The 17212-nt window shown below is 65.8% G+C and overlaps 1 protein-coding gene across 1 annotated transcript; it reads right to left on the bottom strand.

Annotated features, from left to right (window-relative positions):
• Window positions 1-1298: 1298 nt before the first annotated feature.
• On the bottom strand, window positions 1299-16288 carry SLC6A18 (solute carrier family 6 member 18). The gene is made up of 12 exons (XM_055422310.2): window positions 16129-16288; window positions 11307-11447; window positions 10519-10656; window positions 9792-9973; window positions 8100-8210; window positions 7259-7371; window positions 6382-6510; window positions 4947-5103; window positions 4119-4323; window positions 3750-3909; window positions 2587-2749; window positions 1299-1562 (listed from the first exon to the last, which is right to left on the bottom strand). Exons 1-12 carry the CDS (start codon window positions 16286-16288, stop codon window positions 1371-1373), a joined length of 1851 nt encoding a protein of 616 aa, XP_055278285.2. The 3' UTR covers window positions 1299-1370.
• Between the last annotated feature and the right edge of the window lie 924 nt (window positions 16289-17212).

The raw sequence follows: 17212 nt of genomic DNA, 5'->3' as shown, positions 1-17212 counted from the left end.
CCCAAATATGTACAGGGACCCGGACATCTGAACCCGAGAGCCCGTCCCGCACGTGATGTACCGGGGCATCACAGTGATTAGTGATCATCAGCTGGCCTGGCGGTGGGACGTGATCTGGACCTGCCTCCCGGGCAGGCTAGTGTGAGCCCGGGGTCCCTGCCCACGGAGGCTGAGGCAGACGCCGCGTTGGTGCTTCTCCTGCAGAGCGGGCCCTGAGTCCCCGAGAGTCACGTGGGGGAGAAGTGCAGGCCCCGCCCACCCCACGCGGCTTAGGGCCCACTCCGGGACAAGCTTGCACTGACCCGGCTTCAACACCCACTCTTCTTAGGCAGGTGGCAGTGACCGGCCCTGTTTTCCGAGGTCCGAGGGCCCCAGTGGTGTTCCGGCCTCCTGCAGGGCCTTGTTGGAGGGCCTGATTCAGCACCACGGACAGTGCTCACCTGCCTGGGGCTGGGCGCAGAGGGACGTGCTCCCAGCTCGATGCGGAGGACAGGCAGGGTCTCTGGAAGCACACCTGTGTGTCCAGGGCCCCTCGACCGTCCCCGGCTGGTGGAGGAGGGCCAGAGCGCAGGGGGTTGGGAGGAGGCCAGCAGGCCCCGGAAAGGGCAGGTCTTGTCTGAGGCTGCTGGGAGGGGGGCTTGGTGCAGGGAGGGACCCACGCTCGGGAAGGAGGCTAGCCTTCCTCCCGTGGAGAGAACGGAGACCTGCGCGACGATCGGCCTTCCCTTCCCTCCTTGACTTGAAAGTCTCGGAAGAGTAAAGGGCAGTGCTTCTGAGCTAAGCCTGCGAAGAGCCAGCCTCGCGGCTAGCATCTCAGTGCCCTGGCTCCCTGGCCTTCGGGGAGGAGGCGGGGCCCGTGCTTCCGGGAAGATTCTCTGTGCACCAGGTGCCCCGAGGTCCCCATCACGCACACCCAAGATACACCCTCCCCGGGACCACGGCTCAGGTAGAGAGAGGTGCTTCTGGAGGCCGGGCCTCCATGCCAGCCCTGCGGCCGTCCCTGCGGATGGCCCTGCCTCAGGCTTTCCATCCGGTGTAGGGTGCGGGTGGGCCTTCCCAGATGCCCCTCCCCCTACCACCAGCTGGGCCACCGGGACCCCCGCCATTTTGCCCGTGGCCCCAGTGCATGGCCTCCCCGAGGGCCCCATGCAGAACCGCCGGCCACAGGGCCCAGGAGGCAGACAGCGGACTTGGCCCGTTTGGAGAGGAGCATGGACTGTGATGTGGAAGCCGGGCAGTGGTGTGAGCGGGTCCAGAGGGCGCGACAGCATCGGGAACAACAACCACGGACCCTCGGGGCTGAGCGTGCATGTATTGGTGCCGCCCCGGCTGAGGCACAGGCGGGCCTCCCCCCTACCCCGGCCCCGTGCTCAGCAGGCCCTGCCGCCCTGCGGCCTCGGGTGTCCATCCTGTGGCGGGTCCCGCGTCTTCTCTCTGCACCGGGTGAGCAACTGGCCCAGCGCCACCACCGGGACCCACAGCGCAGGCAGGAAGGACAGGAGTGCACAGGCGGCCAGCACCCAGCCTGGGTAGGGCTTCTCCTGCCGCAAGGGGAACCGCTCCTGCAGGACACGAGGCCTGAGGGGGCGTCTGGGAAGCAGGCAGGTCACCCCACATGCGCTCCCTGCATGGGGGAGGCTGGCCCTCGGCCCCAGGGGCCGTGAGCATGGGGAGCGGCTCAGCCCATCTCCTCCTTTATCGGAGCCCCCGGGGTGGGTGGAGGGAAAGGCACATGGCCAGGGCCACTCCCTGGCAGTGGGCACCTGGTCAGCTGAAGTTTTGGGGACTTGGCCGCTGAGCCACCCATGGGGTTAGGCTCCGAGAGGCAGGCCGGGGACCTGGGGTGTCGTGTTCTCGAGAGAGTTGCCCTGGACCGTCCGAGGGGCCGCATGGTCCTGGGGTTGACTCCGTGCTCTCTCCGTGAGGGGAGCACCAGCCGCCAATCGCAAGCCCTGTGGTGACTCTGACAGAGCGGGAGCACCCAGAAGATGGTGCCATTCTCCTACGCCTGCCTGGCCGTGTGGAGTGGCTGCTTTCTGGGGAGATTTTAGAACCGGCTACGTCCACACCCCAGAGAAGGGGCGTCTCTGCGCTGGCAGATGGAAGGCAAGCTGGTGGAGCTCCTGGGTTCGGCGCACAGCCTGGGGCCAAGAGCTGGCTCCCGAGTCCAGGCCACGCCCTGTGCTCTGGCTGGCTCGGTGGCGGGGTCCCGTCTGAGACCAGCCAGACGTCTGCAGAGCCGGCCCCACGGTACGTGGGGAGTGTGGCCTGAAGCCACGTCCCCGGAGGAGGGGTTGCAGGGACCCGTGGGGTCACCAGTGTGTGGAACCTCTACCTGTCCTCCCGCCGCTGACTGAGGCCCTGCCCAAGGTCAGCCCCAAGGTCACTGGGGCTGCCGAGTCAGCACCGATGCTCCAGGGGACATCAAGGGCCAGGGGATCTGGGGTCTCAGGGAAAAACCAGCCCATGTGGGCCCCGCGGCACAGATGTCCACCGTGACGGTCGTCTGCACCCTGGCGGGCACTGGGGGGGAGCATCAGGCTGGGTCCTGGGCCTGTGGGCCGCCCCCCCACCCAAAGGACTTACGTATCGGGGGTTCCAGGCCTTGTAGAGCGGCGGTGAGCTGGCCAGGAGGGCAACATAGGCCGCGAAGATGGCCAGCATCAGCGTGGGGCTCACAACCTTCCAGGTCGCCCGCCAGTAGAAGCCCGGCCGCCTCCCGGTCATCCAGGCTATGTCATCGCAGAACCTGCCTCAGAGCCACCGAGCTCAGCCCCGTCTGCCCGGCCAGCGGCTGTCATTCTGTCGCCAGGATATGGCCAACAGAACTGTCCCCTCCTCCACTCTGACCTCTGTTCCCCGTCTTCCCGAGTGGCCCCTGGATGAGGCGGCCGTCCGGGCTCTGGTGAGGACTCACCCTGCCCCCAGATCAATGGGTGGGAAAGGCCAGAGGGGCTGCTGAGCCCAGCCCAGGGGCTGGCAGGACCTGCGGGTCTGGCCCTGGTCCGGGGGCTCCAGCTCTGTGAGCTCAGAGAAGCCCCCACCAGCTGTGGGGAGATGCGACGCCTGACCTGGGTCCCAGGACAGGGACAGAGGCCCAGGACATGCAGCAGCCACCGCACACACAGGAGGGAGTTTCAGCCGCTCTGGACCCCTCCCTGGGGCCGCCCACGTGCCCCCGCCCCTCCCAGCTCTCCTCAGGGCACCTGAGGGTCCCCTTCTGAGACCGTGCAGCCCCCGAGTCCAGGGGTGCGCTGTCCCCCACACTACTGCTGGATCTGACTCCTACTCCCAGCGCTCGAGGTGGGCGCATCCCCTGGGGACAAGGCCGCTGTCCCTCTGCTGCGAGCAGCATGGAGGCCAGCATCAGGGGTCACAACCTCTAGGGTCCCCATCTGGGCAGGGTGACGGTGTGAGTGCAGTTGTGCCCTGGGTCTGGGCCAGGTGAGGATGGTAGAATGTTGCTGGGCCTCCTCAAGGCCTCCAGGGGAGGATGGCTCTTGGCGCTTTGGGCAGGCCCTCCTGCCCTGGGGTCCACCTGTCCTTGGATACCGGGAGCTCCTACATGTGGCTGGAGACCGCTGTTTAGTCACTGACCTCCACACAGCCAGGCAGCGGTGCCAGGCTGAGCCTGTGGACAGGTTCGCTGGGGGGACCTCAGATGGCCCGTGCCACCCACCGCTGCCTGAGGCCCACACGGGGACCAGGGGTCGCCGGGAGCAGAGGGGCGGGCCCGGGCGCTGACTCACCGCTTCATCCCATAGACGTAAACGACCCCAACCACCTCAAAGAGCGCCAGGAGGATCAGGTTCAGGGCCGCGGCGTACTGGTCGAAGATCTCCAACCAGTAGCTCCCCGACCGCAGTGTGAAGCAGGTGGCCGTAAGGAAGCAGAGCAGGCAGGCCAGGCCTGGACACGACCCATCAGGCGTCTCCGGGCCCACCCCCCCGTGTGCCCGGCACCCCGGCCTGGAGGACACCCTCGGGAGCCGTGCGGGATGCAGTGCCCCGCCCGTCCTCCCTGGCCCTTGGGGTTCAGCCCGAGCTGCGGACACCAGCCCTCGAGCCCCCGTGGGGAGGCTCAACTGACGTCTGGCGAGGAGGCCTGTCTGCACTCACCTGTCAGCGCCTCCTTGGGGACCCTCCTGGGCAAGACCCCCAGGTCCAGGAGTGGCGTGATGATGCTTTCCATGTTCCCAAACATGGACGACAGGCCCAGGCTGAAGAGCATCCCGAAGAAGAGCACGGCCCAGACCGGTGCGCCGGGCATGTGGAGCACGGCCTCCGTGAAGACGATGAAGGCCAGGCCCGTGCCTGAGGCGCTCTGCAACACGGCACACGTGGGCAAGCACGCCCCCCGGGACACACATGGGCGAGCACACCCCCCGGGACACACATGGGCAAGCACACCCCCCGGGACACACGCATGCACAGCACCCGCCCCAGGACACAGGCGTGCACTAACATGCCCCCCACCAGGACACATGAGTGCCAGCAGGGGCCACGCCAGGATGCACACCCACCCTCACATTCCCTGCTGGAAGGCCAGGGCGCTCTCCTGGGTCAGGCAGAGGTGGCCCTGCCCCGTCCGGGCCATGTTACCACAAACTGTGGGTGCTCCTCCACGGGTAGGGGCCCTGTCCCCTAAATCACCTGTGGCGGGGGATGCACGCCCCCGGGCCTAGGGCTCAGGAGCCCATCAGACTGCTGCCTGCAGGGGCCTGCCTGCCCCCAGCCGCTGTCCCTGCCCCATGTCAACCGGCAGTGGCCTGGCTCCGGGGCTGTGCTCCCGCCCCTCTCCCTGGGCTCTGGGCAGCCCCACGGCCCGCTCTCCCCGCCTGGACCCCGCCGGCAGAGCAGGCCCTGTCAGAGGCACTGAATTTAGGCCACGGGGCTCACCCCTGACCCCGGGTCAACGCCTGCAGCCCTGCCGTGGCTCCTGCGTACCTTATCCAAGAAGTCCTCCAGGTGGCAGGCCTCCAGGGGGAGCCCGGCCACCCGCGCTGGCTGTGAGGCGTTCAGACGCGCCAGGGCCGCTGCGTAGTCATCCCTGGAGACGCTCTGCTCGGGCAGGTCGAAGGCATTGATGAGGTGGAGAATGTTTCTGCGGCGGCAGGGAGGCCGGGTGAGCGGGCTCCAGAGGGGCAGGTTCTGGGGGGCGCCCGGGGTCTCGTGCACACGTTGGGGACACAGGCTGCCCTGGGGCCAGGGTATAGACGGGCCACGCGGCCTCCTGCCCCCCGGCCTGTGGGGTCTGACCGCCCTGGCGTGGGTGGTCTCAAGCTCCTCACACCTCCACGTCCATCTCAGGGCTCACGGCTCAGACGCCACGGGGGCGTCTGTGTCGGCCGATTCTGCTTGCTAGAACGTACTTGTCACCTCACCCTGCAGAGTCCCAAAGCCTTTTGCAGAGGTGTCTGGGGAGGCCGATGTGCCTGTTCCTGCCAGGCCCCGGGACGCTCTGCCCCCAGGGCCGTGGACAAGCCTCTCAGAGGCTGACTGGGACCGTGGCTTTCTCGTGTGTGTGAGTTCCATCTGTGATTTTGCTGTGTCGGTGCTGTCTAGTGACCCTGGCACGGCAAGAAGGTGGTGACACCACCCTAGGTGTGGCCGTAGGGGAGCCCGGTGGTGGCCACTCTGCGGTTTTGTTCTCTGGGCCTCTGGGGGGAGTGGCGGGAAGAGCTGGCCCGTGAGGGGACGCTGCTTCCCAGGTGCGGCCACTGTGGCCTCTCGGGGGGTCCCCGAGCCGCGCATGTGCTCTGCTGTGCCTGGGATGCAGGCGGCTGCCCATCCTCCCCCGTGTGGCCAGGGGGTCACGGCAGGCAAACCCCTGTGCCCTGCCGACGAGGTCATCATCCAGGAGCTGCCCTGGACCTCCAGCAGCAGGCAGAGGGCGGGCTTGTGTCTCCCTGGTGGGTCTCACCCGGGAACCCGTGTCGGGAGGCCACTAGGCCATCTGTCCCACACAGTGACTTCCCCCATGGGGCCGTCCTCACTGGGCCGGCTCGTGGACTGTGGTGAGAATTGACCGCAGCCTGGGCGGCTGGAAGCCGCAGGATGTGTAACCTCCTAGCTCTAGAGCAGGGAGTCCAGAACGAGGTGTAGGCAGGGCTGGGGTCCCCCCAGGGGACCCAGGGGAGGGGCCCCGGGTGTGCCTGTGCTTGTGGCCACCTCCCTGCAACCCCGCCACCTCCTCCATGTCTGCGTGTGCCCCCCCTCTCCCGTCAAGACACCGGCCATCGGATGGGGGCCCACCCCGTCCACAGCTCCCTCATCGGAACCGGTCTTCTTGGCCAAGACCCACCTTCAGCTGAGGTCCTGCTCCCGGTTCCGAGTGGACCGCCCCCCACCCACTCCTCAGCGCCCAAGGGCCCCCGCTTACCGGTCCAGGCACTGCCCATGGTCGCTGGCTGCCTTGAACCCCAAGATAGAAAAGACAGCAATGGACGCATAGAGGGACGTCATGCTGTTCACCAGCGCGATGCTCACCGCATCCCTCCTGCAGTCGTTCCTATGCAGACGTGCGCGGCCTTAGGGCCCCCAGGAGGAGGCCTGGGGCAGGGTGCCACTCCTGGGTCTTCGGCCATCTCAGAGCGCTCCCCACAACCCGCACCCAGGACCCCAGCTCAAGGCTGCCGCTGGCACCAACACTCAGGGCCCGTCTCCTCTGCAGCCTCAGGGCAGAGCGACCTGGGGGCCCTGGGTGTGGGTGCCTGGTCTCCAGATGAGAACTGCACACTGGCTGCTGTGTAAGAGCGGAAGCACAGCAGGAGCGACCACTGGAGGCCCCTGGGCCCCCGCCCCCCCACCCCGCGGCCTCGCTGCCCCCGCGGACCCACGCGGGGGCTGCTTTAAGTGCATCATCGCTCATGCCAGCTGTTTTATGACCCATGGTCACGCTCGGGCGTCATGAGGAGGCAGACGCCCAGGCGTCTATTTTAAGTGCCCGGGAGGCTGACACAGGCTGAATTTCTGCTTTTATGGCCATGTGTGTCACACGGGAAGTCCCCGGTTATGGCCTTGTTCCTGGCTTTGATGACCCCAGCTCCATTCCAGCAGCTGCTCCGGAACTTGCTGCAAGCTGCTTCAGACAGCCTCAGCCTCCCGGCCCTCGGGGTGAGTCAGCGATTGCCGGAACCCCAAGAGCTTGTGCTTATCAGAGGCTCACACTGGTTGACCCCACGTTCCAGGAAGGATGTCACAGCAAGCTGCTCAGCGTGCCCTCAGCAGCGCGGCCCCTGGCCCCAGCCCCAGCCTACCTGGGTGGGTTGTAGCTGGCGAAAGCGATGTGTCCTCCGAAGGCCAGGGACAGGGAGAAGAATATCTGGGTGGCCGCGTCCAGCCACACCCGGGGGTTCTGCAGGACCCGCAGCTGGAGGGAGACGGGGACCTGTGGTCTACAGATAGGTCCCCCAGCCCAGTGCCTCCTGGTCCAGACCGGCCCAACGTTCCCGGGACGCTCCCACAAGCCATGTGCCCGCCCAGGCCCCGAGATCGCTTGGGACCACGCATAAGGAGTGCACGTGATGGCATGGCCAGTTCGGGCTCCCTGCTTTTGACACGGAATGCCCCCAGGCCCATCCACAGGAGGAAGGCCCTCTCGGGGCTGGGAGCCAGATCCAAGGGTCGGTTCAGCTCCCTGCAGGCTGGAGGTTTCGAGGGCTCGCGGGCCGGGCGGGGCCCCCTGCACACAGGGCCTGGTGTTCCCACTGGGGGACCCACAGACTCCACCCACGTGCCCACCAGGGGCCCGGCCCGGGAGACTGAGGGGGGCTGAGCTGTGCAGCCCCTGGGGCTCCAGAGACCATGGAATGGCCCCAGGGCTCCTTTCTCGGTGGTCTCGTGTTCCTGCACAAGCCCCTCAGAGACGTGGGGTCTGGGACCCTGCGGGGACCCCGGCAGGCCTCTCCCTGCATCCCAGGCCGCATTTTCGTCTGCTCCCAGCCCTCCAAACCTGACCCTGAGACACAGGGCCGCCCCTCCCTGGGGCTGTCTCTCCGCTCCCATGGCTGACGGCGGGAGGGGCTGGGCTGGGGGGCCTAGCTTATGTGTTTCCTGAGCCTGGGCCTGTGGGGGAGCTTGGGTGTGGGGCCCACTTACGTCAGGGGTGAACAGGTAGGTCAGTCCTTCCGTCGCCCCGGGCAGCGTGAGCCCTCTGACCACGAAGGCCGTGAGGACCAGGTACGGAAACAGGGCCGTGAAATAAATTGCCTGGAAAAGGCCGGCGTGAGCCCCCTCTGCGTCCACTCCTGAGTCAGCGGGGCGAGGGAGGGGCCTCGGGCCACTGCCGGGTCACGGGCTCTGAGGAGGAGGCGGGCTGGGGGCCCCAGTCACGCTCGGGGCTTGGCCTGCCCTGATGCCACGCGCGGGTCCTGCCGAGGTGGCCAGTGGCCTCCCTCCGGCCCCCAGGCCCCTCCTCCTTCTACCCTGAGGGCCTCTTCGTGGGGTCCGTGGGGCACACGCCTGCCCACACGCTCTCCCCCAGCAGGACCAGCCCCCAGTTCTTTCAGGGCTGGGGAGGGGTCTGCACACGGCGTCTGCAAAAAGTAAATCGGCAAACGGGCCCCCTTCCCTCCTGCGTCCCGACCCCACATGCAGAGACTGGAGGGCTGCCTGGGGCCTCTCCGGGGACGTCCGTGCCGGACTACCTGGGTTTCTGGCTGGTGGGTCGGGTCTGAAGTGCCAGTCCCCTCGAGTTTGGAGCCCGTCACCCGAGAGCAACTATTGCCCTCACGCGTTAACCAACATAAAGCAGAGGAGCTCACACACACTCAGACCCGCAACGGCCACGACCTCCGTCGGGAGGCCCCACGGAAACGCATGCAGCGTAGTCACAGTTGTTGAAATCAGGGCAAACATAAGCAATACTGGGCTTATCCGAGCCCGGGAGGAAGAGTGGTGGGAAGCTGGTACTGGGTGCAGTTTGAAAGGCAACCTTGGGAGGTACAGAGTCAGGCTCCCCCGGTCCTTTCTGTGTGGAAACGAGGTGACTTTCAACATTTTTTCTCATTGCCTCAGTCTCTTTAAAAGATAATGCAGTGTTTACAACCAAAGTGCTGAGAATGCGGGCGTTCCCTAGGTTAGGATTCACCTCGCTCACTGCCAGGACCTGGGTTCAGTCCCTGATCGGGGACCTAAGATCCCACGTGCTGAGTGGTGTGGAAAAAAAAAAAAGCGCTGAGACTGCGCTTGCTGTTTATGACACGGCAGTAAAAGGTACGAGGACAGCGTGGTCACGGAGGCGAGCAGAGCAGTGCTGAGGGCGTCCTCTGTGGCCTGGAGCAGTGTTGCTAGGAGACAGCGTGGGCTGCAGCCCCAAATCCAACCACCGAGTTACAGCCCCCAGCAAAGGCCACAGCGCGGCATCAAACGATGACTCAGAAACAAAGCAGAGCGGGGACGAGCAGAAAATAAATGCCAGGCGGCAGGCTGCACCCAACCAAGGCAGTAGCGCATTCAGTGTAAATGCTCCAACCACCCCAAAGGAAAAAGACAGGGATCGTCAGACTGGATAAAAAAGCAAGACCCAACTGCGTGCTGTCCACCAGAATCACACTTTAAACACAAAGACCCAAACAGACAAAAAGAAAAAGAGCTGGAAAAAAAAATTAATCAAAGAAGCCGAAACGGCTGTTGTAACATCACAGACTTCAGAGCAGACTGTCCCCGAGCCGATAAGGCTCACCTCATGGTGAGAGGAGCCCAGCTCTCCAGGGACACGGACAGGACCTCTGGGCCCCAGGCCCGTGGAGGTGGAGGTGGGGAGGGCCCCTCGGGGGCCGGGGGCCTCACCTTGCCGGTGGTCTTCACGCCCCTGATGACGCACAGGTACACCACGCCCCAGGAAAGCACCAGGCAGAGCAGCAGCCGCCACTGGACCGGGCCACTGTCGCGGATGTCAGCCGAGACGTTCAGGGTCCGCCGGTACCAGAAGTAGCTCACGGGGCTGCTGTCCCGGCACTCCTGCACGAGCCCTGGACCCGGCAGGGCCCACAGGGTGGGCCACAGGCCATGGGGGCCCGGCAGGACACTGCCACCCTGGGAGCAGCCCCCGGGGGCTGGCCACCGGGGGCCTCTGCAGCTGCCCAGCCTGTCCAGCAGGTGCCAAGCACGAGCTGGCACAGGGGGCCCTCCGGGACAGAGGCCCACCTGGGGTCACGAGCACACTTGAAAACCATTGAGTACTCCCCACACCTGAGGTCTCCGCAGAGGGCATGTACCTGGACTGGGGCGGTCCCCCTGAAGACCTATTTCAGGGGGATGAGCAGCCCGCCTGAGGTCTCCACAGAAGCCACACACCCTGGGCTGGAGGGGGTCCCCCTGAAGACCTAATTCAGGGGGATGAGCAGCCCGACCCATACATTTTTCGTTGCCAGGTGTGTGAGCAGCTATGAGGGCCTGGGTGCTACTTGGTGAGGGCATGGGGCGCCCGGGGTCCCCCAGCAGGTGGGCAGCCACGGGGTAGCAGGACCCAGCTCCAGGGGCCGGCCGTGCTGGGTGTCTCTCCTGACAGCAGTACCTGTGCGGTTGAGGTCGGGCGGGCAGGAGCTCCAGGGCAGCGGGTGCTGGAAGGAGTTGAGGAGGTACCAGAGCACCCAGGCCAGGACCGTGTTGTAGTACAGGCTGACCAGGAAGGACACGGTGAAGCAGCCCAGCCCTGTGGGCACCAGGCACAGTCAGCGCCTCCCTTGGCGGCCCGATGGACCCGCTTGTGCACAGCCCGTGTCTCCACTCCCTGCACCAGCCCCGAGGCCCCTGCTGCCCACCCACTGGTCAGCACCCGGCTGCATCACCCGCGGGCCACCCTCATTCTCCAGCTGGGCGGTGCCCTCCTGGTTGGGTCTCAGTGGTCCATCCACCAGCCCCGGTCTGCTTCTAGGTGGGCCTTCGGACAGCCCAGAGCCACCAGGTGTGCACAGGCCTGCACAGCGACGCTGGGAGCATCTGCAGCAGAGCTCACCTCACGGGCACTCGGGGAACCGGGTCTGCCCTCGCCCAGTCTCCCCAGGTGCCATGAGGTCCTGGGTCACGTGCACTTAGGGCCTCGTGTGCATGGACTGGGCAACGTGGGCCAGCGAGCTGCTGTTCTGGGGTGGACCCCTCCTCCACCGTCATGCCTGATTTCTCCCTCGGGGACCTGCGTGCCTGGGACCCCTGCACCTTCCCGACGGGGCCCCTCCAGGTTCTGAACCACCGGGCGTGTACTGGCGTGATGTGCAAACACCCAGCAAACACGCAAGGCACGCGTAGATGCAGCCCCGACCCCCCACGGAGCAGCTGCGGGCGGGCGTCACGGGGGGCACGTACCCACGCCACCCAGGTAGGGCGAGATGGCCATCCACACCCCGACGCTGCCCCTGCGCAGGCGCTGGCCGAGGGCGAGCTCGATGTGGAACAGCGGGATGCCCTCGAAGGCCAGGGCGATGACATAGGGGATTAGGAAGGCGCCTGCAGAGACGTGGCCGTCAGTGGGCCCTGCCCTCTGCCCAGCCCAGCCTTGGCGGGGGTGACATAGGACCCTGGGGAGGGTGGTGAGGAGAAGCACTCATGGCCGCCGAGGGAGACGGCCCTGACGTTGGGAGTTTGCTTGTGTTAAAGCCGTGGTTCCCCACCCTCTGGGGCTGTGTGGGGTTCCCATTGACACGTGGGCTGAGCTGCTTTCTCAATGGGGCCCTGACACCCCTGGTTCCCGGACTCCTGGGACAGGGAGCTGGTCTGCTCACGGCCTTGCAAGACGTGGTCATCAGAGGTCCCCCAAGCTGTGCCCTGGGCTGGGGCGGGAAGCCCCTCCCGACTCTTCACCCCTGATTGGACGCTGGGGGTACACACAGCAGGGTGGGCCTGGGTGCCGGGCGCCTTGGACAGAGCTGCCTCTCGGAAAGAACCCGAGGTCAGGCAGGCAGACACGGCAGCTCCCTTCTGCACCACGTGGATGGCGCGGGTCCAGGCAGGTGGCGGGGGGCCTGGCGTCCCTGAGCCCGCCAGCCTGCTGGGGAGACATGGTCCCTGCGGGACGCTCCTGCACGGTTGGGAGGAGGACTCAGTCCCCAGACGTGGAATTGGCCCCGTGTGAGCCGTGCGCGTCTCAGCCACATGCCCTCTGTCCAGACCCTGGAAACCCGCCTGCCCTGGGCCGGCGCGTGTGGCTGCTTCAGTGCTGTCTGGCTGACCGCAGCTGCTGCCCACGCTCGCACGGGCCCAGGGGACCCCAGGGAGCAGCACAGATCATCAGGCCCCGACCAACAGCACGGGCTGCTGTGGGCACAGCTCTCCCCACTGTCCACGGGAAGCTTGGGTTCAGCCTCCGAGAGCCATTCCCATGAACAAAGGCCCCGCGCTCTTCACCAGCACAGCCTCATGCTGGCGTTTTCTGTCACCGTCCAGAGTGTGGATGCAAAGTCAGAGCCCTGCGGGGAGCCAGTGGCCACGGAGCTCTTGGCCCACGTCGGCCTGACGGGACCCCGGGACCAGCATGTGGGCAGATGGTGCGTCTCAGTTTCTCCCACGTAGCAGCAGAAAGGCAAAGTGCATTAGAGAGTTAAGTTCCAGCTGGAGGGCCCGGAGGCCCTGGGACGGCCTCCCGGGGCGGGAGGGCCCCTGCGGGCAGGGCTTGCAGCGGGGGCTGTGGCCAGAGGTCACCAGGGACCCGGGGTCCAGGTCACGGATGGAGGCACCCTCCAGGGCACGCTCGGGCCCCAGGACGCATACCTTGCGGCCTGGCAAAGGCAGGCATGGAATGGCCGCATGCCCAGGGCCCGAGTCCCACACGTTTGAGCCACCATCTGGGAAGGGTGTGGCCTTCAGGCTGACTGACCCTTGGCCCCCTTCCCCCGTCCGTCCCTGCCTGGTCTGAGGGGGAGGCCCCAGCTGGACGGGGTCCAGGTGGAGGCCTCAGGGGCTGGCTGAGGGCAGCGTGACAGGGTCTGGCCCAAGGAGCCGTCTGGGGAGCGGGTACGGACAGGGCGGGGCGGGGCGGGGCAGGGGGCCTGGCCCGTGGCTGAGTCTCCCGGCTCTGGGGAGAGGGGCACAGGAGGCATTTCTGTGAGCCAGCCCGTGGCTGAGTTTCCCAGCTCTGGGGAGAGGGGGACAGGAGGCATTTCTGTGAGCCAGCCCGTGGCTGAGTCTCCCGGCTCTGGGGAGAGAGGGACAGGAGGCATTTCTGTGAGCCAGCCCGTGGCTGAGTCTCCCGGCTCTGGGGAGAGGGGGACAGGAGGCATTTCTGTGAGCCAGCCCGTGGCTGAGTCTCCCGGCTCTGGGGAGAGGGGGACAGGAGGCATTTCTGTGAGCCAGTGCTGAGCAGCGTCCACCCTGTGTGTCAGGCTCATTTCAGTCCCCCCATGACCACCGTGGGTGTGGGGGCCCAGATCACAGGCCCGGCTGGGGTGCTGGGGGCCGGGCTCGGGGGGCTCTGTGTCCAGGGGGTCGCCCGCCCCCTCACGCTGACTCTGGGAGGAGCCGGTGGGGGTGACACAGGACAGGCTTGTTTCTGCCTAACTGGAAGGTGGGAGGAGAGCTGGTCCATCTCGGTCTGGACCCCGGCACTGGGGTCCCAGATTCAGGACACTGCACTGAACCGAGAGGAGTGTGTCTGGTCCTGTCCTGGCTCAGCCTCTGAGCTCCCTCGGCGTGTCAGGGGGTTGGGCGAGGGGCGCAGCTTGTTGATGTCCTTCAGCCTCACCCACTTGACCCCGCAAACCGGGAGTTGGAGGGGCAGGGTGACCCTGCGCCTGGGACTCCCAGTCCTGCCCTTCCCCGGCGGCAGACCGAGAGTCACCAGCCAGCGGCCCAGGGTCCCGTCGAGGGTGCCTGCCTGGCAGAGGCACAGGAGGGGCCCTGCTGGGGGGTCCCACCTCTGCATCACGCCCTGGGTTGCATTCCTGGGTCGCAACCTTCGTGGTAAACCTGTAGACCTGAATGTTTTCCCGAGCCATTCCAGCAAATCGCTGTCTTAAGAGGAGTTGTGGGACCCCTTGAATTTGTAGCCAAATTGGAAGAAGCCATGGTGACCTGGGGACCTGCTACTCCAGACTGGCATCTGAGGTGGGGGGCGTCTTGTGGGGCCACCCTTAGCCTGTACAGGCAGGGAGGGGTTAGGTCCTGGGGCACCCAGTTGGCGTCCACTGAGAACCAGAGGCCCGGTCAGTGCGGGGAAAGCCGCGCACGTTCGGTGCTCCGACCCCGAGAGCTGAAGGGCCACTGCAGAGCCGGGGACAAGGGGCGCACAGTCATCAGATGGCCGGCCGCCATGTTCCATCCCCGCGGGCAGGTCTGGGTGGAGCCCGGGGGGTGCTGGGTGTGGCACACCGTCGTTCGGTCCAGTGAGAAAAGATGCCTCTGGTCGGAACAGCGGCAAAGGCTGCGGCCTACTGAGAAGCACTCCTGTGATCTTGAGGAAAGAGCCCCGGGAGGATGGAGGGAGAGGGGCACACGGGGTGAGGGAGGACCTGCTTCCCAAGCCCATGGAGACCGCAGGGGCCAGACACCCGGCTGGCACACTGCGGCTGCAGTCTATGCGGGAAGGCGGCTGCAGAGTTTAAAGGAAGAGCCGAGAGGCCTCGCTCTGCTGGACGCCAGGGCTCTGCACTAAACCACACCAGTGTCCACAGACCTCCAGGGCAGCACAGAAATCGGGGCCTCTGCGGCTCCCTGGGGGGAGCCTCCGGCCACAGTCTGGGTCGGAGCCTCTGCTCGTTGTGGAGTGGAGTGTCTATGACGCCCATGATGGCCCCACGTCCACATCCGCTCAGCTCTGCAACGCTGCCTCCCTCCACGAAGTGGAGCCGTGGTCCTGACGTCAGGGGGTTGCTGATGTGAACCAGGCGATATCCTGTCTGCTTGTGACCTCCGCCTTGTCTCAGGGTCTCCAGAGAGGGTCAGAGCAGACGGAGAAGGGCCTCTTGCTGCAGAGAAGCTTGCTTCGTGGTGTTTGGTCGAGAGCTTCCAGCCCAGGAAAGCTGGATCCTGGATCCTACAGGCATGTCTCAGCGCCCCGGGCACAGTGGGTGATGCCCGTGGCCTTGCTGTCTGGACAGAAGGAGAGGCGGTGTCCATGGGGACGGGGCCCTGGGCCCCCGCTCCAGCCACTCTGAGCAGTGGGTCAGGCTGTGGGCAGTGCTGTTTGCAGATGGAAGAGCCCCATGCGTGGAGGGTCGCCGAGGCCCTGCCCTGACATGACAGGCATTGAGGGCTCTGGGCGCCCTGCTTCAGGTCCGTGCCGGCGCTCCAGGGAACTCTGTGCTTTCCACGCTGCGGTCACGGAGGTGCGGCTGGGAGACCCGGGCCCAAGCACCTGCCCCTTCCCAGACCCACGGAGGCTCTGGCACCAGGGTAGCTGTTACAGGGGAATGTCTAGCCATTTGTCTGCATGTTCAGATTTTCCCATCTGCCCCAGATCTTATCATCAGGAAAAAGAGACCTCAACGACCCAGTGTCTGGATGACCAGGAAGCTTCGAGGGCGGTGCTCACGTAGGCTTTGCCTTCCATGTTGACCCCCTGACCACCCATTTCGGGCGGAGAACAGGCAGCCTCTGCCTTTGAAGGGGAATGACGCCCCCCAAAAACCACTGACCAGAAGATGGGCTGAATCCTCACCACCTCGGCCTCCCCGTCTCCAAGGCGCTCGACCAGCGCCTGCTTTGGCCAGGAGCTCCGCGGGCGCTGGGAAGCGCGAACCTCGGGGAAGCTTCAGGTCAGACACCACAAAAGGGTGACTCTGCCTGCGAAGCCTCCCACCCTGAACCTGGGGACACAGCGAGCCACGCCCCACATCTGTCCCCCAAGGGCCGCCATCCGCAACACCAGGCGTGACGCCAACAGCCACGGGCCTTTGAGCAAGGCACCCTGCCCAGCAGCTCTGGCTCCGGCCGTGGGCTTCGTGCGGGAGCCCGGCTGCCCATCTCAGCTCCCCGTGTGGCCGCGGCCCCCCAGCTGCCCTCTGGGGCCTGGTCAGTGAGGACACAGTGCAGGCGAGGGGGGCCCGGCGCCCTGACCCCCACGGAGGCTGGGCAGGCGGCCTGCTGAGCAGCACCATGAATCTGAGGCCAGCTGGGCCCCGGGGGTCAGATTCCCTGGGGGTGGGAGTCCCCATACCCTGGAGGCCGCAACAGGGGTCATGTCTGGGGGGCTTACCTCCCCCGTACGTCTGGCACAGGTACGGGAACCGCCAGAGGTTGCCCAGGCCCACGGCGAAGCCCACGCAGCTCAGCAGGTACTGGAGTTTGTTGTCCCACGCTGGACGCTCCTCCCCACCGCCATCCACAGGTGGGTTGGGCCCCGGGTTGCCCACCATGCCTGCCATGGCCGGAGCCTCCAACACGGTGGGAAGCCGCCCTTCTTCTGCCCTGTGGGTGTGCTTTTTTGTGATTTAAAGGAAAACCAGTGGAGCTGGTTAATCAGTAACAGCCCCCTCCAACCGCGTGCCCCTTCTGACCCTGGACCCTCCCCACCCACTCCCGCCCGACATCTGTGACCGCCATCACCGACGCGACAACCTCCGGGGTTCCGAGGCTGGGGCCCATTGACCTGTTCCGTGAACGTTGTTCACTTTTAATAAACTTTCCAGAATAACTTGGCTCAAGTGGCTGTGAGGAGCAGTTCCGAGTGCCCATGTGCCCCCGCTCAACACCCTGCAGGCACCTACCAGCGTCACAGCTGGTGCGGTGGACACGGCCATCCCCGGAGGGGCCCCGTCCCTCATGTGGCCGCACCCCCAATGGCCTGCTTCTGCCCTCCCTCCCCACAGAGGGACGTTGTGTAAGTAGTGTGAGCTGGGCGATGGGCCTTGGTCTCTGGAGGCCCGCCTGGCAGGCGGTTATATGGCCTGTGGGGCTCTGTGTCCACCATGAGCTGACCGGGGTGGCCGTGAGGAAAAGCTGCGATGAACATCTACAACCGGATTTTGTGTGGACGTGGGCAAATGCCCGAGTAGTGCTGCCAGGCCAGGTGCCATGTCTACTTTTAAGCCAGTTATTTTCCAAAGATGTCCATATCTCGGATAGTCTGAACGTGACCTTTCCATCTGGCTCTGAGTGCTCCCCTTCCAGCTGGCTCCCAGTGCTCCACTGCAGAGGATGTCCAGATGAGTTCCAGAAGACCACCCCTCCCCTGGCATTCACCAGCCCCTAGCCCAGGAATCCTTGCCAGTGTGAGCCCACTGTGAGCTATGGTGGGATGGTGACCTGTGTCCCCAAGGGGTTCCCTGGGAGGGTGGCAG

Source organism: Moschus berezovskii, chromosome 18 (assembly GCF_049115385.1).
Source record: "Moschus berezovskii isolate FMDL1 chromosome 18, NW_MosBer_1.0, whole genome shotgun sequence".
NCBI lineage: Eukaryota > Metazoa > Chordata > Mammalia > Artiodactyla > Moschidae > Moschus > Moschus berezovskii.
Note: the sequence above shows the minus strand (reverse complement) of the source record. Positions and strands in the feature narration are given on the sequence as shown.

Bases quoted from the DNA above. Each gene is read 5' to 3' on its own strand.
- SLC6A18 (XM_055422310.2), bottom strand. From the start codon at position 16,288: ATGGTGGGCAACCCGGGGCCCAACCCACCTGTGGATGGCGGTGGGGAG. The intron at 11,448-16,128 runs GTAAGCCCCCCA...ACGTCTCTGCAG, and splicing joins GTGCCAGACGTACGGGGGAG to GCGCCTTCCTAATCCCCTAT. The intron at 4,324-4,946 runs GTACGCAGGAGC...GCCGTGTTGCAG, and splicing joins TGGAGGACTTCTTGGATAAG to AGCGCCTCAGGCACGGGCCT.